Source organism: Citrus sinensis, chromosome 3 (assembly GCF_022201045.2).
Source record: "Citrus sinensis cultivar Valencia sweet orange chromosome 3, DVS_A1.0, whole genome shotgun sequence".
NCBI lineage: Eukaryota > Viridiplantae > Streptophyta > Magnoliopsida > Sapindales > Rutaceae > Citrus > Citrus sinensis.
This window is the reverse complement of record NC_068558.1, coordinates 13,963,136-13,987,985: the sequence shown is the minus strand read 5'-3', so window position 1 is coordinate 13,987,985 and position 24,850 is coordinate 13,963,136. Positions and strand designations below refer to the sequence as shown.

General features: G+C 34.5%; 3 protein-coding genes and 1 long non-coding RNA gene across 10 annotated transcripts; 1 reads left to right on the top strand and 3 right to left on the bottom strand.

The window, feature by feature from the left end:
* Nucleotides 1-70: 70 nt before the first annotated feature.
* Nucleotides 71-3,728, bottom strand: LOC102617572 (probable sodium/metabolite cotransporter BASS1, chloroplastic). The gene is made up of 7 exons (XM_006477747.4): nt 2,967-3,728; nt 1,790-1,883; nt 1,669-1,702; nt 1,522-1,576; nt 1,127-1,210; nt 757-1,044; nt 71-475 (listed from the first exon to the last, which is right to left on the bottom strand). The coding sequence occupies exons 1-7, from the start codon at nt 3,519-3,521 to the stop codon at nt 335-337; spliced, it is 1,251 nt and encodes a 416-aa protein (XP_006477810.2). The 5' UTR covers nt 3,522-3,728; the 3' UTR covers nt 71-334.
* Nucleotides 3,729-9,113: 5,385 nt separating this feature from the next.
* LOC127900588 (secreted RxLR effector protein 161-like) lies at nt 9,114-9,755 on the bottom strand. Its single transcript, XM_052435743.1, has one exon. It carries the CDS (start codon nt 9,753-9,755, stop codon nt 9,114-9,116), a length of 642 nt encoding a protein of 213 aa, XP_052291703.1.
* Nucleotides 9,756-15,315: 5,560 nt separating this feature from the next.
* On the top strand, nt 15,316-16,087 carry LOC127901108 (uncharacterized). Its single transcript, XR_008053187.1, has 2 exons — nt 15,316-15,698; nt 15,839-16,087. It is a non-coding gene; the product is annotated as an uncharacterized LOC127901108 (long non-coding RNA).
* Nucleotides 16,044-24,080, bottom strand: SMC (structural maintenance of chromosomes domain-containing protein). Of its 7 annotated transcripts, XR_003065162.2 has the most exons (8): nt 23,915-24,080; nt 22,961-23,575; nt 22,676-22,839; nt 22,023-22,105; nt 21,707-21,835; nt 18,810-19,183; nt 17,241-17,310; nt 16,044-16,511 (listed from the first exon to the last, which is right to left on the bottom strand). XR_003065162.2 is itself a non-coding variant. In NM_001288928.1 (5 exon segments), coding segments are annotated over 4 exon segments (909 nt in total). In that variant the 5' UTR covers nt 23,569-23,575; nt 23,915-24,058; the 3' UTR covers nt 21,404-21,742.
* Nucleotides 24,081-24,850: the final 770 nt, after the last annotated feature.

The window sequence follows — 24,850 nt, the reverse complement described above, 5'->3', positions numbered from 1 at the left end:
ATGGGCCATAATGCATCGATGAATATATGTTATAACTTATAACGTCATGGCACAATGGTGGCTCCCTTCAGACTTGTAAGGCATCTTAACTTTCTTTAACAACAAATTACAGCACGTAACGTCCAATCTCTCTTCATTAAAGCATTTACCAGTACCAGATCAGCTTCAGAACCGGGATTGCTTTGAATTGAACTACATCTACTTTAGGAACCAACATTGTCAATCAGTTATCCAGTGGTAATATTTTTAACATCTCAAGTACATACTGGTTAAGGTTCAAACTTATTTCTACAGCTACACTACACAATTTTGATATATTGTTTCAATCCTGCATTTACTTGGGTGTAGAGCGTCTCCAAATTCCTGCTAAGACGCTTCCAAAGATTGAATGACAGACGCTAGAAACTGCACATGGTACTGCTGCCATTGGGCTTCCAAAGTGCTGAGAGGCAAGAACGACTCCAAGCACCGAGTTCTGGTACATGAAATCATTAAAATAAGCTTAACAAAAATTAAATAAAAATAGAAGGGGCTGGCTCCTCTATGAAAGTGTTATCTGATTTAACTCAGAATAATTGCCAGCAGGCCCCAGAACCATGATCAAAATATGAGAGTTCATTTTGTTTTCAACACACAGCCATATGCATTTGCTCTTCTATATTCAATTATTGATGTGGAACGCTGTGAAGGATCACTTCTAGATGAAACAAGGAGCTTCTCTGTCTTAGAAATTGAACTATACATAATAACAATTACCTGCATCCCAACCTCAATAGAGATGGTTCGACAAGATGCCACATCAATCCCGAGCATCCTTGCAAGTACATATCCAAAGAAAAAACCAGATGCATGAAGAAGAAATGCTGCTAGCGCCACTTGCGGACCAGACGTAAGGATTGCAGAAGCACTCTGAGCAATTGCATTGCCACAAAGAATTGCAACGGTTCCCACAGCAATGGGTGGCATCAAGGGAGAGACAAACTTAACCAAGCTATGGAAATATTGATTTAGAAATGCACCGCCCAGTACAGGAAGAAGCACAACCTGAGGACATGGCACAATTAATAATTGTAGTTTACTGCAAACAACAACAGTTAGAAAACAGTATTTCAGCAGGAGAGCTCACTTGCAATGTGGACATAAACAAACCCATAGCATCTACTGCAACATATTGTCCAGCAAGTTTGGCTGTAAGGAAGGGGGTCATGACCTGAAAAATGAAATGGGAAGAGAAGATTTAATATAATATCGGTGAGTGGTAATTTTGAGAGAACAAAAGTTTAACTGCACTATACCAACTCCAACCCTCTTTCCAGAAAACTGAACCAAATAGTTGGCAAGCAACATGACTACTTGTACGCATCACAAAAGAAAAGTATTTGAAACTTTAATGTTAAGGAAATTATAGAACAGTAAATTTATTCCTGTTATTGGATCGACATCAACATTAACATAGTCCCGTCCTAAAAATGATCTAAAGGAAGACAGCATTGGATAAGTAAGAAAAATTAGCTAACTGACCACAGCAGAGAGAGTGCTTGCGGCTGTCATCAACACTGAAAGTGCTACATTTCCACTGGAAAACAAATAGACCATCAGGTCATCTGATTTTGGCAGGCATAAGAACAGAAGAGGAGGAAATAATTTTGTTTACGTAGATTCACATACCGTGCAATGTAAGTGACAATGTTGCTTGCTGTACCTGCATCCAAGAGATAACAAAACTATCAAAATGTGGATAGTGATGAAGTAGCCAAGTCCATATTCAGAGAATAACAGATGTACTTACCACCAGGGCAACACCCAACCAATATTAAACCAGCTGCATAATGAGATGGTAGATTCAAGAGCTTACTAACAAGAAATCCTGATATTGGCATCACCTGCAATCAGTCACCCATTGTCATCTAAGTTAGTATAAAAATTTCAATACATGGTTACGTTGACTGAAAGTGAACATCATTTGTCAACTAATTGACAATTGTTGCTTATAGTGCAAAACCGGTTCTTCATAGCTTCAGTCTAGAATGAACAGATAGAGAAAAGCCTCAAATATCCAAAATGCTGTTGAAGCTATGGAAAACAAATATATATTGGGAGTTGAGTGAAAGTGATTCTAAAATACATATAAAGTTTACAGTATCACTATTCCTAAATTCACAACCTCCGAATGCGTAGATATAGGCTTTTCTTTTGAAAACCATGAAGGCCCATGGACCCACCATGCGAAGTCGAGTTTGAAAGAGGTGCTCTTGCAAAAGCCTAAAATCTATGGGAGGCAGGAAACACGTGGCATTTCGCCAGGCAGATGGACACCAAGTGTATACATAGATACACTAATATCAGTAAAGTTTCAAGTGCTCATATTCTTCTTCCTCTCTCTCTCTCTCTCTCTTCTTTTCCTTTTATTGTTCAATTATCAGAAATGAAACCCTCCTGTTGTCTTCATGTATCATATGCAAAGTCTTCACATATTTATTTATACAAGCTGTTTTCACTGAAATGAGGTAAATTGTTGATAATTGAGATTGAAGGTAACAAACAGAGAATGGGATGTGTTGGATTGAGTAGTTGTAGGGCCTCCATTAAACCAATGACGTGGATTTGGTTAAGGGTCAAAACACGAAGCATTATATTCTCTGACAATCTACATCACAGTCTTTTCTTAACACATTTTAATATTTATCATCAGTCTTAATAATTTTACGGTTGCTCATTCATTCATGTGTCATAATACATTCTTACTTTTACACATAACGATTTTATATTATGTATCGTAAGATCAAAACTCTTCAGCATAGAAAATTTTGTGAAATTACTTGAGCATAGTACTCACCACATGTATTTTAGATAACCATATACGTTTCATCATGATTCTACCACACGTTTATTCATATAAAAGATCTAAGCATTTTGCAGTTGAATAAATTTTGAATATAATTAATGCAATGAAGAAAAACACAAACCGAATACTGAAGCACAAAGCCAGAAATGATTTCCTTGGGCATGGCCAAAGCGCCACGAAGATCATCAAGAGTGAGAGTCATTCCCATACCGAGCATGGTGAGAGTAAGGCCAATAATTGTCCATTTTGGCTGGACCCAGTTGAAGGAACTTGGCTTGACCAAACCCAATAAGCAACCCAAAGATACCCATATCGGAAAGGCAGTTGATATCAATTCACCAATTAACTCAATCCATTCCCGAAAACTCCGGCTGTTATTAGCGTCAGCGGTGTTCGATGAAATGCCGCAATGAAGAGGGCCAAAGTTAGTGAGTCTAAAATTGGTGTTTTCGGGGTTTCGAGGATGAGTGATGGGTGAATTCCAAATGGGTTTTACATGTAAACGTGATTGGAATTGGGATTGGGATCTTAGTATAAGCTGATCTGAGCTTTTGGAAGATGAAATGGATTGGGATCTTAGTTGCAGTTGAGTTCGTGTTAGACGGTGACTTGAAATGTGTGTTGTGTATGGCTCAAAATTGAGTCTTGTGTTAGAGCATGGAATTGAGTACTGCATTTTTGCGCGCTCTTAAATATGAAGTAATTACTAACTGGTAATTATCACTCACACACTGCTTGCTCAGTGATCTCTGTCAACAAAGACTCCATGGTCGCCAGTTTATCGCAGGAGTAATGGGATTATGCTTACCTGTGCTGATTTTGGCTGTTTGCTCTTAATTATCTTATTTAGGTTTTTTGTCATTTTTTTGGTTTTCTTTTTTTCATGATACAACTCTACAATGAAGCATGTGATACATATCATATATTAACACAAGGAAAATGATGTTTGCCCTGGGTCAAATTCCGAAACCATACCGTTTCGGCTCTTAATTTTTTTTTTGTTTTCAAGCGCTATTGAACGACGACGTTTCTACTTTAATTTTTTTATTTGTTCTTATTCGCTTTCAACGAAGTCGTTTTGGTTTGCAAATGGCAACCTTCTTCTTCTTCTTTCTTTAACCCAGCTGAACCCTTACTTCTTCTTTTTCTTCGTTCTCTTAACGGCACTGTTTCTGCTTGAATTTTTTTTTTTGTTCTGATTTACTGTGAATGAAGTCGTTTTTGTTTTTTTCGTTCTCTCACCGCCCTCCCAACCAAATTCATAACCATAATAATTTCAACAATTAGACTATTAATAATAACGAAGAAATGATGCATAGCAGCACCCATTATCAAGAAATTCTCGACTTAGAGCTATCCATTGGACTTGCTTCTTCTGAATCTGCGAACTCAAGACCACTGCAGCAACGACAACAGCCGCAGCAACAGAAGCAAGTTGTTGGTTACAACAAGTTTTTTGAAGTGAAGTAAGCGGTTTGTTTGTGTTGGCAACTAGGTTTTGAGAGAAATGAACTGTGTAAGAATTGTACTCAAAATTCTAGTGTGGTGAAACGAAGAGGAAGAGAAAACAGATGGGTTCTGGGCTTCTGGTATTGCTTTTGCCTTAAACCGTTAAACGTGAGAATTTTGCCTTTTGAAAAAAGGCGTCGTTTTAACGAGAATGAAAACAAAAACAAAAACAAAATAATCGATGAAACAACGTCGTTTTAGAGCTCTTTCGGGGTTTGACCCGGGGCAAACATCAGTGTTGCCCACCCAATAGTAGTGTCTAACAACTTAAAAGTTGAATCAACAAAATTATGTTTAAATTTACAAAAATAACTTTTAGATTTGATATATTATAATAATTGTTAGGTTTTTTTTCACCATTAATTTATACTAGGATTGATCAAATCAATTAGGTATTAGACTGGACAGATTATAGAAAATAAAAAAAATTGATAAAAAATTTTCTAAACTCGAATTATAATGTATGATACATCAAATTCAGAAGTTATTTTTGTAAACCTAAACATAGTTTTGTTGATTCAACTTTTAAGTTGTTGGACACTATTATTGGGTTAATGTATGATACATTCTAATGTATCATATTTGAAGTGACAATGATTATATGTGGTTAAAAAATAATGTAAAAGATAGTAAATTATTATTTAAAAGATGAAAAAACTTAATCACATGATGAAATAAAGATCGCTATATAAATAATCTTTTGTACCTGAAAATGGAAGAGCGTGACATAGTTTGCTCAAATTCTCAGAGACCAAAATGATTTTAAAGAAAAATTACTTGGACTAACTAATCAGAATATGTCAAATGAAAAAAGGAAAATTATCAGCCATATACCCTTAAATGACACATGTATCAAACGTGTGTAAACACTTTTTAAGTATATCACTCGTATACCCTAAGTTGACAAAACATATCTGCTGTCCACCAATCCATTAACTTCTGTTAGAAAGTTAACAGAATTATGGCAAATTAACTATTTTGCCCTTGAAACTCAAAATGAGATAAAAAGGATAAATTTACCCCAAAAATTAACGTAAATTTTCAATACACAATTTTTTTATTTTGTTATTAACAATACATTTTTTTATTAAAAAATAAATTATTAATGGTACATATTATTAGCAATTATCCATAAAAAATATCCATATTATACCATAAAAAAATTATTAACAACATATTATTTACAATTATACATATTATACCATAAAAATTTTCAATTGGAGCTTGGAGGAGTAGATCTCTAAAAATTTAAGTTAAATTTTAGAGGAGTAGATTCGGTTGTAAAGTAGTTTTTTTTAGCAATTATTAATAATTATCCGATAAATAGGATGACATGTCATTTTTATCAATATATATCATATGACATGTCATTTTTTACTAAGTAAATGGGATGACATATCTTTTTTTAATCAAAGTTTCATCAATCTTAAAAGACTAAATTACCCTTATGATGTCAGCGCTTGCAAACGGAAGTTAACGGATTGGTGGACGGCAGAGGTGTTTTGTCAACTCAGGGTATACGAGTGATACACTTTAAAAATGTTCACACACGTTTAATATGGGTGTCATTTAAGGGTATATGGCTGATAATTTCCTATGAAAAAAAGATAACGGTTAAGGGATACAAAAAGGTAAATATTACCACAATTGGATTACATGAAAGACATTTTACCCAAGTTATAGGAGAAATAATCAATCATTCATTTATAATTTCACTCATTCTTGGAAGCTTCTAGTTGTTGATTTAAATTTTCGAATCTAATCATTTTATCAGTGCAAATTTAAAAGTGAAAAAATAATAGAATTTAATTACTTCAAACAAAAAAATTTAAGTTAAAAAACTCTACCCTCATCCGCTATTTACCTTAGGGTAAACTTGCAATACCAAGCGGGTCAAGGGTAATGGGATATTGGGCGGGCAAAAAGGGGATACCGTAGTTAGGAAAAAAATTAGGGGTCAAAACGATAATTTCCCTATTATTCCCCATTGTATATCGCTTGTAAAAACCCCTAATTATATCTCACAAATCCTCAAGCCTTCTGACTCTCATGTACGTATTTTACAGCAATTATTATTTTTTATTTTGTTTCATGCGACTTAATTTTAATGATAATTGATGCTAAAATCTAAATTAGTTGTCAGGAATTACATTTTTTTTTCTTTGTTCTCTCATATTTAGGGTCCTTTCCGCCCTATATTTGATGTGATGAAATATGAATTTTGAAAAATAATTTAATAAATATAATAAAAGTAATTAAACAAATATAAGGAACACTTTAGAAGTGTAACTTAAAAGCTGCAGTTGCCAGACAGCAATGTCATATAGAGGCATAACCTATTTGCTACTGTCTGTAATCTTCATGTTTTTATTGGGTTTTTGAAAGTAGTAGTTTCATTATTTCCTCAAGTGTTTATTATTAATGCGTGCAAGAAATGTCAGCATGCTGTCTGTCGAAATTAACTCAAAGTCATAAAATTCTGATAATTCTACTAACGTAGAATCTTATTTATTCTACATGCCTGATGTACATTTCTAGAGTCTAGCATACATGATTGTTTTAGGTAGATCAAAGAATTAGAAGGAATGGATTAGAGGTCAATTTTTTTTGTCCCAATATGAGAAGTAATTATAAATATGCTAAAGCTAATAAAGAAACCTTGAGTCATACTCGGATGCGGAAGTATAATTATATTTTGTTTTGATTCTAATATTTAGACAAGGTATTTTTTAAATTTGTTTGTATGAGAATATTTTGAAGGCACAATACCAAAAGTGCCCTTCATGAATGTGTATTTTCAAAACCACCCTTAAAACAAAGTCTGAAATGAATCAACCTGAGTGACACCCTGCAACTCTAAATGAACACATATTTTTATAATTTATTCATTTATTTTTTTATTAAATTTAAAATAATATTATTAGCACACTGGTATTAATTATGTTTAGAAAACATAAATAGAAATAAAAAACTAGTGAAATTATTTTTATACATAATTGAGAGTAATATTTTGATCATTTCATTGTAGATTGACCACACTTTGACGAGTAATTTATCAAATATATAAAGAAAAAATTTCTCTAATTTTTAGATAACTCAAAACTATTTTCAAAATTAATTATATATTATTTGAGGATCCAACGCAATCCCTCAAACATATCCTAAATGCACATAAATATCCATTATGATGGTGATTATGTTGTAGTAATGAATAGTACGCTGTACATTTATTGAGGTTTAATTCTATATGAATTTGTCACAGGTATGTATTTTACTGCCAGTTTTTGTTAATTTTAATTTGCTTCAAAGAATCTAAAATTCAGTGATATTTTTGCCAAAATAATCCGAATGGTTAGTAATTGCAATACTTTGCTCTTTCTCTTGTTACAATTTCATTTCATTGTATTTCTGGATTAAACAATTCAGATTTTTTTTTTAAAAAAAAAAATTGCTTTATGATTATGGAATGGATTTTTTATTATATATTTTGTCCAATTTTTATTAGAATTATAGGGTTCCATCAGGAGTAAAGAGTTTTATTAGAATTATATTTATTAGTATGAGTGATATAAATGCACACATGACAGAACATTATTTAGTCGTTAGATGACTAACACAATATCTCAATGTATTCTAGAATTTCTGGTAGGATAGATTATCGAATGAGAACAAATAATTAAAGTAGAATTCTTTTTTTTTTTTGTTTATTAATTGTTTAATCAATAGGAATGGTTAGTTATAAAGTAAAACCAAAAGAGAAACCTAAACCAAAAGGAATGGTTAGGTTAGGTAGATATACATATACAATATCACGGCTTGTTAGACAATAATAAGTAAGCTTTTCATCTCTTGCAGATCAACATAAATAAACTTAACAAAGAACAAGCTGTGCATGCAGAAACTTTAAAATGGAAGAATCATCATCTCCCCATGAACACGGGAGGATTTAGATCTTAATAGTTTCGGATCATATTCATGTTGTGTTTGGACATTCTACTAGAATTTTCCTTCCATAGTTTTTGTACATGTTCTTTCTATTGAGATGGTTGGTCGAGGCATAAAGCGTGATGTGGTAATATTTAAATTGTTAAATTGAGGAACTATGCTACGAAAATGAGACTGACAAAGCATAGAAGTTCTTTGAAACAACGATTGAAGAAGGAAAAGAAATAAAAATAAAAAATGGTGTGCATGTTGGGTGCAAGCGGAAGTGCAGAAAATCTTTTGATTTAAGAACAGAGTATTTTGCTGGAAATTACTGAAATTTTATTGCTTAATTCATTTTTTCGTTTCTCTCTTACTTTTCATACAACCAGAGTTCTATATTTATATGCATTATAGACAACTCTAGAGATTACATTAATCATGCTTTACATTTCCAAAGCCACATTGCAAACATCAATTCTACCCTTTACTTCACGTTGAAAAACAAACTAAATAACCCTTCAAACTTCTTGCTCAATTTACTAGATTACTAATTATATCTCAACACCCCCTCTTAATTAGTAATCTTCAATTGCTTCTTGAATTTTTCAAACTTCTCAATGATGATTGCTTTGGTCAGAAAATCTGCTGGCTGCTCATTAGTGCTGATAAACTTCATATTAACTTCTCCTTTGCTTACTAAGTCACGGATGTAGTGGTAACGCAGCTCAATGTGCTTAGATTTAGCATGAAATACGGGGTTCTTTGTTAGAGCAATGGCTGACATGTTGTCACAATAAATTGTTGTTGCAACATCTTGATTGAACTGCAAATCCTAGAGAATTCTTCTAAGCCAAACGGCTTCACAAGCTGATTCAGTTGCTGCAATGTACTCTGCCTCGGCTGAGGATAAAGCTACTGACTTCTGCTTCCTTGAGCTCCATGAAATCACATTTGTACCAAGACAAAATAAATAACCTGATGTGCTTTTTCTGTCATCAAGGGAACCAGCCCAATCACTATCAGTAAAACCAACAAGCTTGCAATTGTCTTCTTTTTCATACATGATCCCCTGCTTTTTTGTTCCTTGAAGATACCTTAAGATTCTCTTTGCTGCAATATAATGGGACTTCCTTGGATCATCCATAAATCTAGAAAGAACACTAACTGAGTGCAAAATGTTAGGTCTTGAGTTGGTTAGATAAATCAACGAACCAACCAAGCTTCTATAGATTCTTGCGTTAGCCTTTTCTTCTTTTTCATCATGTTTCAATTTTTCATTCAAACCCATAGGAGTAGGTGCTGGTTTGCATTTGAACATGTGGAATTTCTTCAACAAATCTTCTACATATTTTTCTTGACAAAAGAAGATTTTTCCTCTGGCTTGCTTCACTTGAATACCAAGAAAATACTTCATTAAGCCCAAGTCAGTCATCTCAAATTCATCTAGCATGCTTTTTTTAAACTCTTCCACCATTTTCATATTAGTGCCACAATAAATTAGATCATCAACATAAAGGCAAACAATAAGGAAATCAGTACCTTCCTTTTTAACATAAAGAGAAGGTTCACTTGAGCTTCTGTCAAATCCATTTTTAACGAAATATCTATCAATTCTGCTATTCCACGCTCGAGGGGCTTGCTTCAAGCCATACAAGGCTTTTCGGAGTCGATAAACTTTGTTTTCTTCACTTTTCACTTCATATCCTTTAGGCTACTCAACATAAACCTCTTCTTCAATTTCACCATTTAGAAATGCCGATTTTACATCTAGCTGAAACACATTTAATTCCATTTGGGCTGCCAAGGCAAGAACAGTTCGAATAGTCTCCATTCGAGCTACGGGAGCAAACGTTTTTGTAAAATCAACTCCAGGCAGCTGAGAGTATCCTTTGGCAACGAGCCGCGCCTTATATTTTTGAACTAAACCATCTTCATTGTACTTGATTTTGAAGATCCATTTCAGCCCAATTGTTTCTTTTCCATTTGGCAAATTAACCATCTCCCAAGTTTTATTTTTCACAATGGTGGCCATTTCCTCGTTCATTGCTTTGATCCAATCTTCATTTCTTGAGGCCTCTTCAAAGTCATGAGGCTCACAAGAAAATAAAGCAAGTTCACATGACTCATAAATTTCTCTCATTGACTTTATCTTCCTTGGAGGACTTTCATCATCCGAAGAACTTTCTGCTGCTGAATTTGGAGAATTTGGTTCCAAATTATTTTGCTGTGAAGAATTTGGTGGAGATACAGGAGCTTCAAAAAAGCTAGATGCTTGAGATTGATCTTTTTCCCACTGCCAAGCTGATGCCTCATCAAATACAACATCTCTTGAGATAACAAGCTTATTTGTTGTAGGATTCAACAACCAATACCCTTTAGACTCATCACTATAGCCAATAAACAAATATTTTTCACCTTTTTCATCAAACTTCTCCCTGTTTTGAGCTGGAATAAGAGCATAAGCAATACTCCCAAAAATCTTCAAGTGATCAACAGTTGGCTTTCGGTTGTGCTAAGCTTCAAATGGAGTTTTGTCTCTAACAGCTTTTGTAGGAGACCTGTTGAGAATGTACATAGCTGTATGACATGCTTCTGCCCATAAGTTGTTAGGAATGCCTTTGCCTTTTAACATGCTTCTTGCCATCTCTACAATGGTACGGTTCTTCCGTTCTGCGACTCCGTTTTGTTGTGGACTTCGGCTGACAGTAAGTTGTCTTTGAATTCCATTATCCCTGCAATAATTCATGAATGGAGTGTAGATAAATTCACCACTACGATCAGTTCTCAAGGTCTTCATTTTGCATCCACTTTGCCTTTCTGCAAGAGCTTTAAACTGAAGAAAAGTTGAGAAAGCTTCTGATTTTTCATTCAAAAAATAAATCCACATCATCCTTGTATAGTCATCAACAAAAAGAATGAAATATCTCCTGTTATTGAGAGAGAGAGTCCTTGTAGGACCACAAATATCAGCATGCACCAACTCCAACGGGGCTTTGGCTCTCCACGAATTTTTAGGAAATGGAAGTCTATGCATTTTTCCATATATACAGCCCTCGCAAACTTTTTCATATCTTCCAACGTCAGGTAAGCCAGTCACCATGTTCTTTTGCTTGAGCAAATTCAGCCCTTTATAATTTAAATGACCATATCTGAGATGCCATAAATTTGACAAATCTAAATTTTCAGTTTTGAGAGCAACATTCTCATCAAGTGGCATAACAAGAGGAAAAACTTTGTTCTTTGACATTTCAACAACGGCCACTGTGTGATTATTAGTTTTATCAATAATTTTGCATTTCTCATCATCAAAATAAATTGAAAAACCCTTTTGAATTAGCTGCCCCACACTCAAGAGGTATTGAGTTAAATTTGGAACATAAAGAACGTCAGAAATAAGCTTTTTGTTACCTCCCTTTGTATGGACAGCAATAGTGCCTTTTCCCACAGCTTTCTGCATCTTTCCATCTCCAAGCTTCACTAGCGAATTAAAACTTTGGTCAAGGCTGATGAAAATGTCACGTTCTCCAGTCATGTGGTTGCTGCAGCCGCTATCCAAGTACCACAAATTATATAATTCACGTTCAGCACCTTTACTTGAATAAAACAAGTAATCTCCATCACCTTCTTTTGTAAAATTTGCCTCATCTTTTCCTTTCTTATTTTGATACCAGCAATCCCTTTGAGAATGGTTAGGAATGCGACACCTTGTGCATTTATAACGACAATCTTTTGATTCATGATTAGACCGATTACAAATGATGCACTGAGAGTCTGAATTTTACTGTGAATTCCCTCTGTCATTTTTCCACTTGTTGCGGTTGTCGTTCTGTTCTCTTTTCCCTTTGCCACGCTGTCCGTTTCTTTGAGACGAGCCTCCGTTCTTCTGGTCTTTCTTGCTGCTTTTATTCTAGTCTGAGTTATTAATCTTTGACTAAAAAGCTTGCTCTGTAGGCTGACTTGAAGGTCGATTGATTCTTTGCTCATGAGACCGTAATGATCCTGACAAATCTGAAAAAGTCATCTTGGACAAATCCCTTGATTCTTCAATGGCTGCTGCTACATGATCAAACTTTGGAGGAAGACATCTCAACACCTTTTCATTCACCTTCTTGTCTTCAATGGAGTCCCCGCAACCTTTAATCTGGTTCACAATCTCAGTAACTCTACTGCAAAAATCCTGAACTCCATCACTGTCTTTCATTGATAAATTATCGAACTCTTTCCACAAAGTCTGTAACTTGATGGTGACTGCCTTTTCGGAACCTTGAAATTCTTGTTTTAAGATTTCCCAAGCATTTTTGGCCTTTTTGACACCAAATATTCTGGGGAAAATTGACTTACTAACACCTTGCTGGATATATCGAAGTGTCGTGGCATTTCTCTGTATGTTTTCTTTATACTGTTGTTGATGTGCTGGAGTCCAATCTGAAGAACTTGCAGATTCTGGTGGTTCAGCATATCCATCTTCAACAACATCCCATAAATTTTGAGAGAGGAAAAAGGTTTCCATTTGATTACTCCAATATTCATAATGTACCCCTTCAAATATTGGAACTTGACTGGGAGCATATGAAAATAATGTGGGTAAGGTATTTGATGTCATTTTGAGGGTGTTTTGGAAAAGCTCTGATACCAAATTTGTTGGGTGCAAGCGGAAGTGCAGAAAATCTTTTGATTTAAGAACAGAGTATTTTGCTGGAAATTACTGAAACTTTATTGCTTAATTCATTTTTTCGTTTCTCTCTTGCTTTTCATACAACCAGAGTTCTATATTTATATGCATTATAGATAACTCTAGAGATTACATTAATCATGCTTTACATTTCCAAAGCCACATTACAAACATCAATTCTACCCTTTACTTCACATTGAAAAACAAACCAAATAACCCTTCAAACTTCTTGCTCAATTTACTAGATTATTAATTATATCTCAACAGTGCACACCTGCCGACTGTTGTCGGACAATCTTTGCTGGAAACCTTCTCCTTCCCACTGATTTTTTAACAGTACCCCGCACTCTGTTATAGCAAAATTTTAACTATTGAAGCTAAATCAATCTTTATATAGTGGAAGCCCTGATTTCCAAAATTTCACCGACACATATTAGGGCGAAAATAAAAAAAAAATACTATACTTTGTGATCTCAAATTTTTTTCCAAATAATACATGTAATATATGGCATCGTGAGCGAGAGAGTTTTTGAATTAATTTATAAGTCTTATGCTCTCCTAACTAAATAGATGTATTTTGGATTGCAAAGTTTAATAACAAAATCATGACGGATTGTGTGTTCAAAACGGACAATATCTACTTAGTTGTTGGACTCTGACTGTTAAAAATTAAGTAAAAATTATAACAAGAGTCTGAGATTTCCAAAGGAACCTCTTCTAACTAAACAGTAAACGACCGTGTGGACAGAGTCAACCTTGCAAGCCCATGAGCTGCAAGATTTGAAGAACGGCACACGTGTTGAATAAGAAAGAAATGACGAGGAAGCATTCTCCATTTAATATTGGAAACAACCCAATAAATCTCCTTACGACTTCGGACTTCCCGTCTCTAAATTAACAACACGAACAACATTGAGAGGGCGTCCAATTCAAAATAAACAGTAACCAAATAAGTTTCTTCAAAGTCAAATTGAACTTAATATTTGCTAGCATAAGAATATTTCAGTCAATCAAACTCAATATTAAATAGACCTTCAATACGATTCAAAAATGTATGATTAATAATTATATTATATTAAACAAGGATTTCGATTAGGTGTACGTAGTCACACATGACAATATATCATTGATAAAACCGTATAAATACCCATCACATGTACAGTCACACACACAATAGATCAAGAATCTATGAAAAAATGTGTTTCAGTTTATTTTATAACATGTCTAAATTGGTCCCTCAAATAAAATAGAATTTGTATTAGAAGAAACCAAATTGAGACTTTTGAATCTAATTCCATATTAGAAGAGAAAACTTAAGTTTGTCAATATATATAGTAAAAAGAAAAAAGAAAGGATAAAATTAGATATTAAACGCCTTTAGAAAACATCAAAATTGATTAAATAATAATTACCATAAATGTCTATTAGTTTCATCAATGCAAAAAGCATGAGCACAACGAACAAAACCTTATGTTGATGTAGAGTGAGGGGATCCTAAGTTTAGGCTTCTTTTTGGCAGTATAATTGCCTTCATAAACACATATATCAGTTAGGCTGAAAATGCCAATTTAATTGTCCTCCAATTTCTTCTCTATCACGGGATTAATTTTCAAAGAAAAGAGCAAGTGGAAACACATTATTCATTCTATAGATTTCTTTTGAGCATAGGTTGCTACAATTAAAGCGAACAATTTTTACTTAATTTTTGGTCATAGGTTGTTACAATTGATATTAGAGATTTTGTCTAAACTTGATCAATCATATTGAAGCGGATAATAACTATTTGGTTGTTAGGCTTGAACTATTACAATTGATATTAAAGTTATTGGTTTAGGATACTGTAGACTTCTTTTGAGATTAGTTTGTCTAAGATTAATCAGTCAGATTAATAGTATTGTTTGCTTTGAGATAATAAGGTACTTTCAATTTTAAAGACAAAATATTTTTTCATGTGACGAGAATTTTAACAACATAAGCCCAACAATCAAACCCCACAACTAAATAGATATTGTTTACTTTGGGCATACAACTCGTCACAGTCTTGTTATTAGGCTTTACAACTCAGAATGCGTTATTTAATTAGGAGAGATTAAAACTTATAAAGTAGTTCAGGAATTCTCTCAGTAACTATGTGAAATATTACAATATAAATAAGATTTTGACTCACCAAAAAGCTCTATTTCCGATCTAATCACATCTGATTTAACGAGTCATGCCCTTTACAATTTGCTTGGTGCATCTACATTTTTTTTTAAAACTGCAATATGCTATGAAAGAAGACAAATTGTTTCAACGTAGTAGCAGATCAAATAAATCTAAAAAACTAAAATTAACTCTTTGTCATTTGTCTGCACGCTTTTTTTTTTTTTTTTTTTTTCTAATCAAGGCTACCAAAAATTCAATAATTTAAAACCCAGAAAAGAAGTGAGCCCACTTTCGGTTTTTTATGTGTGTATATAGAGACAGATACAATAGGGATCCATTGCTTGAATATGTTAAGAATCAAACTTAACCAAAAATAACAATAATAATAATAATAAATACTATTACGCGAATATATTATAAAATAAAATAGGCTGTATTAAATTTTTTTTTGGGTCTTTTAATTTCTTTCAACGTAGCCTTTTTTTTTTTCAATTTGGTCTTTTAATTTATTTCAACGCAGCTCGTGGCTTTGGGCTTCAAGTCGAAAAGAGGCATTCACGATCTAGGGCGGTCGATCAAATGATGAGGAGCCGAGAAATGGTAGTTGATTGGTTCTGTTGTATTGTTGTTTTGGTGAAAAAAGAAAAAAAAAAGTTTTTTTTAAAAGTTTTTTTTATGGTTGATTGTATTGAATTGAAATTTTGCAAGTAATTAATTTGTTTAGTTTCTATTTTTTCCAGTAATTTAAAAGATTGAGGGACAAGAGAATAAATGGGCTACCACCGTTTCGTTTTAACGTCATCTTCAAAAAGACCGAGGAAAAGTGGATAATTGTCAATATAGTAAGGGGAGGAAGGGTGGGGTCTCCAATCTTTGCTTGGGAGGCAAAAAATGGAAACTACGAGCTTATAGTACAAAATTGTGTAATGATATGAAGACAATCTCTTGAGCTTCTACTACAAAACTATGTATTGATATGAGAACATCATTTTGTTTTTTATCCCTTCCCGATTGAGCCACGTGTTAGCTGTACAATCTAATGTTATTACTAAGAAATGAAATTTACAATGCGAAGCAAAAAATACCTCGACGTTATCATCACAGACGGGTGCTCCAATATGAGATCCAGACTTGATCAAGAGTGAATCTGACACCCAAACCGTTTAAAATCATTTGAGCCGGGAACCCATACAGAATCTTGCTGCAAGGTTCCTCCCAGAAGAACTAGAACCAAAACACCGCCAGAGTGGAGAAATTGATAAAATAAGCAGAAGAACACATTAAAACCCTTGTCGAGTGAATTCACTAAAGTGGTGTCTTAAATCTTCTATGAAAGGACTTGCATGCAGGAGGTGCATTAAGAACTCAACAATTGGGAATGGCTCTTGACTGTGTCGCCAATTAAGAGATCACCTGAGAATAAGAATCAAGTTATTAGAATAATCAACCATCAGAAATGCAGACGAATTTTTACACTAAATTAAGTGGGGTTAAATGCGTATGGCCTTTATTGAAGAGTGCTTAAGCTTGGTTAACAAGTTGAGTTGATTTTATGGTCTTAACAACAGGCAATCAATGAGTCAATATGCTGGTGGATCTTCAATAGACTACATACCACAATTCACAGGTAACTAGTCTGGACAATTGAGATTACAATCACCCTAATAGGCAGTACCATCCACCCAAAAGAAAACAGAAAAGACAAAATGAGAAGTTTCAAATGTAAAGCGCTGGAGTTTCCATTGAACTAGACCACTTCCAAATCCACTAACATTTAACCAATACGTCAAGGGACACCAATGATACTACCCGTAGATATGTCATTGTAATATTGCATGTGGCAACAATACTTTAATGCAAAGACAACCGAAAACATAATAAATATCACTCCCCAATTAATTTTATTTTGAAAACAAAACATTATGCGTCTTCAACCTTGCTTAGTGCCTACTACCACCTTATTTTATTGCCCAACATAACCAAGGTGAAGTATACATGTCAAATTACCAATTAAAAGATGTCAAGTTCTCCAAACACCAGCTTTACAACCCATCTTTCTCTCTTGTTCAGTTGGCCTTTTAACCGGATACAAAAGCAATGCCATAACCATACAATAGTCCAAATCAACAAACATGTATTTACCTGATTAAAATTCAAAATCAGTGCATGATAGCTGAAGCAGCGACTTTGAAGAGCCCAAAAGATCTTGAACCTAGACATATAAAACACAAAAGGGCATGAGAACAAATTATTTATGAGGCAAGACAACTAATGGTAAATTTTAGAGAATAATAATAATATAGAACTAAATTGCAGAATAATGCTTATTCATTTATTTGATTATGAAGGCAAGGAAAGGAAATTAGATTCAAACAAAAATATTCAAGTGAAATAACCACATCAATCAGGGTAGTGATATTGCACAAATAACTATTCAATAGTGAAAAAGAACTCCAATGAAAAATAATTAATGAATAATAAAGCTTCACATCATTTGTGGCACATCTATTTCTATCAATCTCTAGGAAGAAAAAGTGGGAGGGAAAAAAAAATGAAACCAGTCAAAAATACCAATACCATATTTCTTGAATATAAAGCTCTCAGGAGACTAGAAAGATAAAATCAAATACCAGTATGCATAATCATGTAAAATAATCATGCAAATACTTACACACACACACACGAAAGGAAAAAAACAGCATAGAACATAATGATTACATCTATACAGCATAAGATTCCAGGCAGAAGCAGAAAAAGAGCAGCACAAACTTTTAAGTCAATTCATACATTAAACCACAATTCAAAAAAGGAGTATTTTCTCTGTGTGTGTGTGTCTGTGTGTGTCAGAGAGAGAGAGAGAGGTAGAGATAGAGAGCAAGATGTTACATAATACATCAAATACAAAACAAATTAAAATCATTCAATTTGCAGGACAGAAGGGAAAATTCAAAACAACAATTGGAAGAAGGATGACAAGTACAGTAACTAACAACTGACGATACTTCCATTTTGAGGTTCAATTTCCTTTAAACCTCTAACTTGGTAAACCTGTCAAATTTGTTTTGCCATCACCATGACGTCAATGCAGTATAATGACAGTAGTTCAACTTCACAAAATTTATTTGATTATGGCAAACAAACACCCCTCTTCGCTTCTATTTGAAGCCACAAGTACCTAAAACTGACATCAAATCCTCAGCAATCTGCTTCAATTGTTTTTCCGTATCATACTACAATACTTTGCCACTCAGGATCACTGGATTTCCATTGAGACTTGCAATGAAGAAGCACTAACCCAAACCAATTATACAGGTATGGCAGAAACCAAGTGAATTGGAAAACCACTCACTCATTCAAAGCTTTCCCATCATAAGCTTGGGGACATAAGCTAAATAGCTGCAATGATGCAAGCATGCATTCATGTGACAACTCATACATGATACTTCTAGATGATAAAATCAAAGTTTGAATAGCATTAATTCTTGATATTAAATCAAGACCAAACAAAGTTAAAAATTTAGGAGCTTTATAATTACAAAAACTACCAACTCAATCACGGACCACAAGAGTCCTACCTATCATTTGCTACTAGCAAGAGGAGTTGGCACCAATCTAAAAGGAAAAGAAATACATTGGTCACAACCAATGAAGGAAAACACAAATGATAATCGAATGAAGGAGATGATATTCTGAGAACATAGCGTCACTTACTTGACCAGAAATTCATCCCGCAGCTTTGTTTCATAGCATGACTTGCCAACTAACCGCTAACTTCATGCAATGGATAAGCTTCCTTCAGTAATTGGCGGCAGCTTTTCTAGATGGAACCAACATGTAATCCTTTAAGAAAGTTTTTCCTCAGTCCCACTCCCGTTCAAATGGCAGAATCAAAAAGCATTCCAACTCCAGAAAAAAAAGCTTCCATAACTAAAAGTTTACTTACCCCCATAATTCTGCGACTTACTCATTCCCAGTACTCATAGTACCATGCCAATGAACTGAACAGACTGCAGTGGGGGAATAATAACTGAAGAACATCTTCATGGATATCATCTAGGGGAAAATGAAATAGAACTCTCCCGACACTTGCCATACGAAAAACAAAAGGTGGGGAGAAAGAGGGAGATTAGGCCTTAGAACCATCTAAAACTAAAGTACTTAGCACACGAACAAACTAAGCCTTCCACTTGCTAGAAACTTTTGATCTAATCAGTAAAAATCAGACAAAACTGAATGCCTATTTGCACCGAACACAAGCCTCCAATATTGGTTTTACCAAAATCAAGACACAATTAACATCTCAAGGCAACACCACTGGTGAAAAATAAAAAATATTACATGTCAAGTCAAAGAACAAAAAACTGAGATCTTCCTTGAATAATGAATACGAATTAAAACCTTCATCACACTAGGATGCAGCCACGCATGCCTCCCAAAGAAATAACACAACTAGCCTCCTAGCAAAACGAAGAGAACTACATTCTAACCACTAAAGACTTGAACGTCCACCTCTATTGAGTGTTAATTGCATAAATGCTGAACAGAGAAAATGACGATGATTCTTGCTCTTATTATTCTAACCATTAGCCTTATCAGTAGTACAACACAGATTACTATATTGAATTGTGAGCTTCAAAATGTAAGAAATATTTTTCTGAAGCATTTCATTTAACAGTCTACAAATTATTAGGGGGCGGGCCTTGGATATCTAGGTATCTGACAACGACTGCCCTTCAGTTGGAGTGACCAGCCCATCTTATATATAAGTGTCCATTTCTCTTCCTTTTTATAGCCAATAACGGACAACTCAACAATCCTCCTTTCGAATGAAACCCTTGCCGGCCAGTGCAACACCAACTGCCTGATGCTACTTGTTACAGGGTGGGCCTAGAACATCTAGATATCCAACCCAAAGACTTGCCTTCTAGGTGGACTAACCTATCCTAATTATAGGAAAATGTGACCACCTTAAAGTAGCTAATGTGGGACAGCTAAACACCAATACATAGGTACAGTTAGGCAGTGAACTTTAAAATTCATAAAGAAAATCATATGGTCTGAAATTTTTAAAAACTAGCTATCAGGATATAAATTTTTAAATAATGAAATGATTTTCATAACGTCAGTGATCCATATAGCTAAACTTTGATGCCTTTAACATCCTCCATGAATATAAATGAGGCCATGAATCTCATATCATGCTCTATATAACCAAAAGTAATTACCTGCATCTAATCTTAGATGAGGGCCAGAAGTCAACATCATAGACATGGTAGCAACTACCAACTAGTATTCATTATAACCTATAAACAAGTATCATGTGCATATTAGACATCCAGACCAAGGTTTATAAACTTCAGGGTGCAGTCCTGCACTAATGACAAGGTCTTCAAACTAAAGCTAAATTCAAGAGATAGACATGTAATTTACTTCCTGCTGGCCGGCTCTCATCTAATCCCAACTACTTCCCTTGGTGTTATGGTCTTCATCTACTATATTCTCAATATTGTTTGAAAACCCATAACTAACTTGCAGGTTACACCAGTGGTTATCTGCTAGATGAAAAATACTTACCAGAAACCATGAAATGATTAATTAACTAAAATAATAATACAAAAAGGAACACAATCTAGCATATTCTTTTATCCAAACACACATTTGTGTGAGTGGGGAGATTACATAATGAATATCAATGTACGAGTATTGATCAAATGTAATAATTAACCAAATACATTATTATTATATTCACATAGAAAGGGGAAGACTGGTCTCCAATGACTATTATTTGGAGGTAATAATAATGATTCATAACTACACACAAGTATGAAAGAGAGGACTGGTCTCCACAGGCCGTCAGTTCTTTTTGTAATGAGAGACAAGAAGAGTATATAGGTTAAAACAGAGAAGCTATAGCGAGGCCAGATACCAATACAGGTGACAACAACACCCTACATGAGGACGTTCTAAGCTGCAATAGAGACTTCAGAACATATTATCATCCATGATGATTACAGGCAGTTTGGGAAGATTGACCTAACACACTAATGATGAGTGTGGAAAACAAATTTGAACATCAGTCTCCTTAAGGACCAGAAAGCCAAAGTCAACTCTCATTATAATCCTAAGGTGTTTATCAAGCTCTATACCCAATTCCAATGTTTGGTAAACATGATCAACAAAGCCTGCCTTCATATCCCCACAAAAGCTAAAACCAGTGAAAGCACCGGCATTTTCTATAGTTTTAACTTCCACAATGACAGATATTAAACAAAAATCTTGAATCTGAAAACCATAAGAGGAAGAAATATCTGATCTCTTCATATGATTATTTGAACAAAAAGCAAAGTTTCATGAATATGAACAAGAGCAAAAAGAAGTTCTATCAAACTGTAATTCTAACATGGAGAATTGGGTTGCAAATGTTTGCAGAAGAAGATACCGAATGAAAACAGTACATAGCACCTCAAAGCTAATATGAAACAAAAATAATTAAAGTACAACTTCAGAAACCCATAATGAAGAGAAAATCTCCCAATATGTCTTTCATGATATAACAGACTAGCAGTTCAAACTTAAATCTATGTCTAATAAGTTGTAGTCCAAGATACCAGGTAAGACAATTCTAGAATGATTTGGAGAGAAATCTATCTGTGTCCTTGAGCTCGCTGCATATCATATGCACCCCAGGATCCAGGTCCAGGTCCATAATGAGGATAAGTTTCTGCACCAGCTTGTACCTGAAATATGTGGGTGGATATAATAAGATACTTGTACAGTTACCAAAAGAAAATGGCATTTGTATATAACCTGCCAGAGTAACTTATATCAATAGCCAATATCTCACACAAACACAATATACGTAAATATGTAAATACTTATATGACAATATGCATATGCAAGAATATGCATATAATGAAAACTTACAGGATTCATGCTATAACTGACAGGGTAAGGATTGGAGGGATATCCTGCTTCAGGAGTACCATAATTAGTGTTAAAACTGGCACCTGCGAGCAATCGTGAGAATTTCACAGGAGGAACTATAGTCACTGAACTTAGTTAATTAAACACACTAACAAATCTCTTTAAAATAAACTAGGCTTCAAACTTAATCAACACTTCAGTATTAAACTGGTAACAACCAAAATTTTAAAATAAAAGTAATCAAGTTTATGATATCGGCTGAGATGCATGATTTGTCTATTTTCTTTCCTTTATGACATTTACACATTTGGTGCTCAATTGAACCTTGCTCAAACCAGTTATAAACCACCAAACTCTTGTTTCGAACAAAATCAAAGAATCGCCTAAGAATATGTCTATAGAAGAAGAATGTGTTCTCTACTAGATCACATATCCATATACCTCAAATATCCACTAAGTGGTTTACACCGTAACGGTCTCTACGTGTGTGCCATATCTCTTTTTGTTACACACGTTAGTCTTTCTTCTATTCATTCTTGCTTGATATCTTAGATAATAATAACTACAATTAGGAGTCCATAAATATTAGACAAAAAAATCACTTGCATTTTGCACAAATTTGCAAATAGATGGATCACCGTGCGATTACATACCAGAGTTTCCAACAGCAGCAGCTGCACGAGCTCTTTTCTCCGAATTCGCGATCTCCGCACGGAGCTTCTCCAACTCCCGAGCCATTGAGATCAATTTCTTCTCCATAACCTGGCCATGTTCATAATTCTCTGCATATCCTTTCTTATCAAATTCAATGGCGGCTCTAGATCCCCAAAAACCAAACAAAATCCTCCACAGATTAGAAATATGGTCCCAGGTTATGCTGGCGCTTATTTTAGCGCTTATTTTACTAACACAACAAGAAACCTAATGTAAACATTTACCTTGCACGTTGCAGTTCCTGTTTCACATTCTCAATTTCTGCCTTCAAGGCTGGAACCTGTTGCAAATCTGCCGTCAACCTAACCAAATCTTGACTCATCATTTGCGCCTGACCTGTAAGCTCCTGTCTCACAGCAGTAAGCTCCTTAATATCAGCCTGGACCTTCAGAAGCTCACTCCGCATCGCCTCCACCCCACGAAGATCAACCTCCAACTGAACCGACTTGTCATACATTTCCCTCATCTGAACATCCTTGTCCATCCGAAATGAATCAGCATAGTGCACCATCCGCTGCAACTCATACTGTGCCACTTCCAGCTCCTGCTTTAGTGCAACATGAGTGGCAGCTAACCTTTGGTTATCAGCTAAAAGACCTTGAATATCTTGATGCTGAGCTGCAAGATGCTCCTCAATAATTGCTGGATGGGTTGGTGGAAGCGGTCTGGGACCCATCCCGAACTGGGTTTCCCTCATTTCCTCAAGAAGTGCTGGATGAGGTGGCATTGGCCCGAGGCCTCTGCCAAACTGAGGTTCATGCACTGGAAGTGGCAGCCCCACAGGCGGGGCACCTTTCATAGGAAGAGGGGGCCCACGATTTCTTCCAGACATATTTTTCCTACTCCAAAGATTTAATTAGGAATAAAGATTCACTTTTCCAACTTAAAAATCTGAATAAAAATAAAAATTGTAACCAACATAAGAACTAAACTTAAACACTAAAGCAACGGGGACAATTAAAGAATCAAATACATTACAGAAACTGAAACCTACTGGGCAAATTAAACAAAAAAGGATAATGGGTTTATCATAAAAATTAACTTCGAGAAGGAGTAAAATAATTACAGGGAACAAAGAAAGCTAATGGTACCATGAAAAGGTTTAATTCTTAAGGTTACAACAATAATTATTGATAATGATTATGATTATGATACTGATAACAATAATTAGCACTAACCTTTGAAAAGTGAAGGAATCTATTGAGAAATAAATGTCATCGCCGAAGAAGAAGAAAATATCAATGCTCTTGCCTTTGGCTAATCCATAGAGCAAATTACTGGAAAGTGGAAACCTGCGTTAGAATTAAAAAGGCATTATTTCTTATTCCTCTTTTAGGTTAAAATATTTAAGAAGATGAAAAAGGTGAAGAAAATTGTTCTTTTTTCAGGGTTTAAATTTGAAACTGGGCCTTGGGGCTTAGGCCCAAACGATTTTAGGTAAAAAGCCTTACCTCTTACTGTGCGTTTAAGGCAATGTAGCTGCTCCCCACCCTATATTCTCCTAAATTATTTCTTAGAATATAGGGTAGGGAGTGGTGAGCAATCAACAAGTGTATAGATTAGTTGGTATGTGATTATTATAATTTAACTAAAGTATTCGGTTCGAGATTTGGGAATACAATTGCGTTAAATACTTGTTGAGAAGCTTTCCGCTCTAGTGATCACACTCGACTCGAATCTCAATTAGTTGAGACCCAATGTGGTCTTAAGCTATCAGATAGTTTAATATATATAAAAAAAGAATATATGGTAGGGAGCTGTTGTGTTGCCAAATGCACCCTTACTATCCATTTGATAATAACAAATAAGAATCTTATTCGGTTCGTTTGGGTTAACATGTGCAACCCAAACAGATTCAAACTATCAACCCATTTGGGTTAAAATTCGGTTCGGGTTCAATTTTTTTTTAAGTTTTGGCTTTTAAAAATAAATAAATATATATATATATAATGTATTAAACAAAAAAAAATATCTTTGACTACATGTTTTATGTTTCATTAACTTTAAAAAGACTTGTTAAAATGTTGTTAAGGATGTTTTGATTTGAAATTTTTGGATTTTAAGTGGTTTTTGGTAGAATTTGTGAATTAAATTGTTCTAACCCGAATTAACCT

Bases quoted from the DNA above. Each gene is read 5' to 3' on its own strand.
- SMC (XM_025097977.2), bottom strand. From the start codon at position 23,568: ATGTCTGGAAGAAATCGTGGGCCCCCTCTTCCTATGAAAGGTGCCCCG. The intron at 22,840-22,960 runs GTAAATGTTTAC...TTGGGGATCTAG, and splicing joins CAGGAACTGCAACGTGCAAG to AGCCGCCATTGAATTTGATA. The intron at 21,836-22,022 runs GTAAGTTTTCAT...CACATATTTCAG, and splicing joins TCAGTTATAGCATGAATCCT to GTACAAGCTGGTGCAGAAAC.
- LOC102617572 (XM_006477747.4), bottom strand. From the start codon at position 3,521: ATGCAGTACTCAATTCCATGCTCTAACACAAGACTCAATTTTGAGCCA. The intron at 1,577-1,668 runs GTATGTGAATCT...TTTGTTTTCCAG, and splicing joins ATTGTCACTTACATTGCACG to TGGAAATGTAGCACTTTCAG. The intron at 1,045-1,126 runs GTGAGCTCTCCT...CCATGTCCTCAG, and splicing joins TGTTTATGTCCACATTGCAA to GTTGTGCTTCTTCCTGTACT.
- LOC127900588 (XM_052435743.1), bottom strand. From the start codon at position 9,755: ATGGTGGAAGAGTTTAAAAAAAGCATGCTAGATGAATTTGAGATGACT.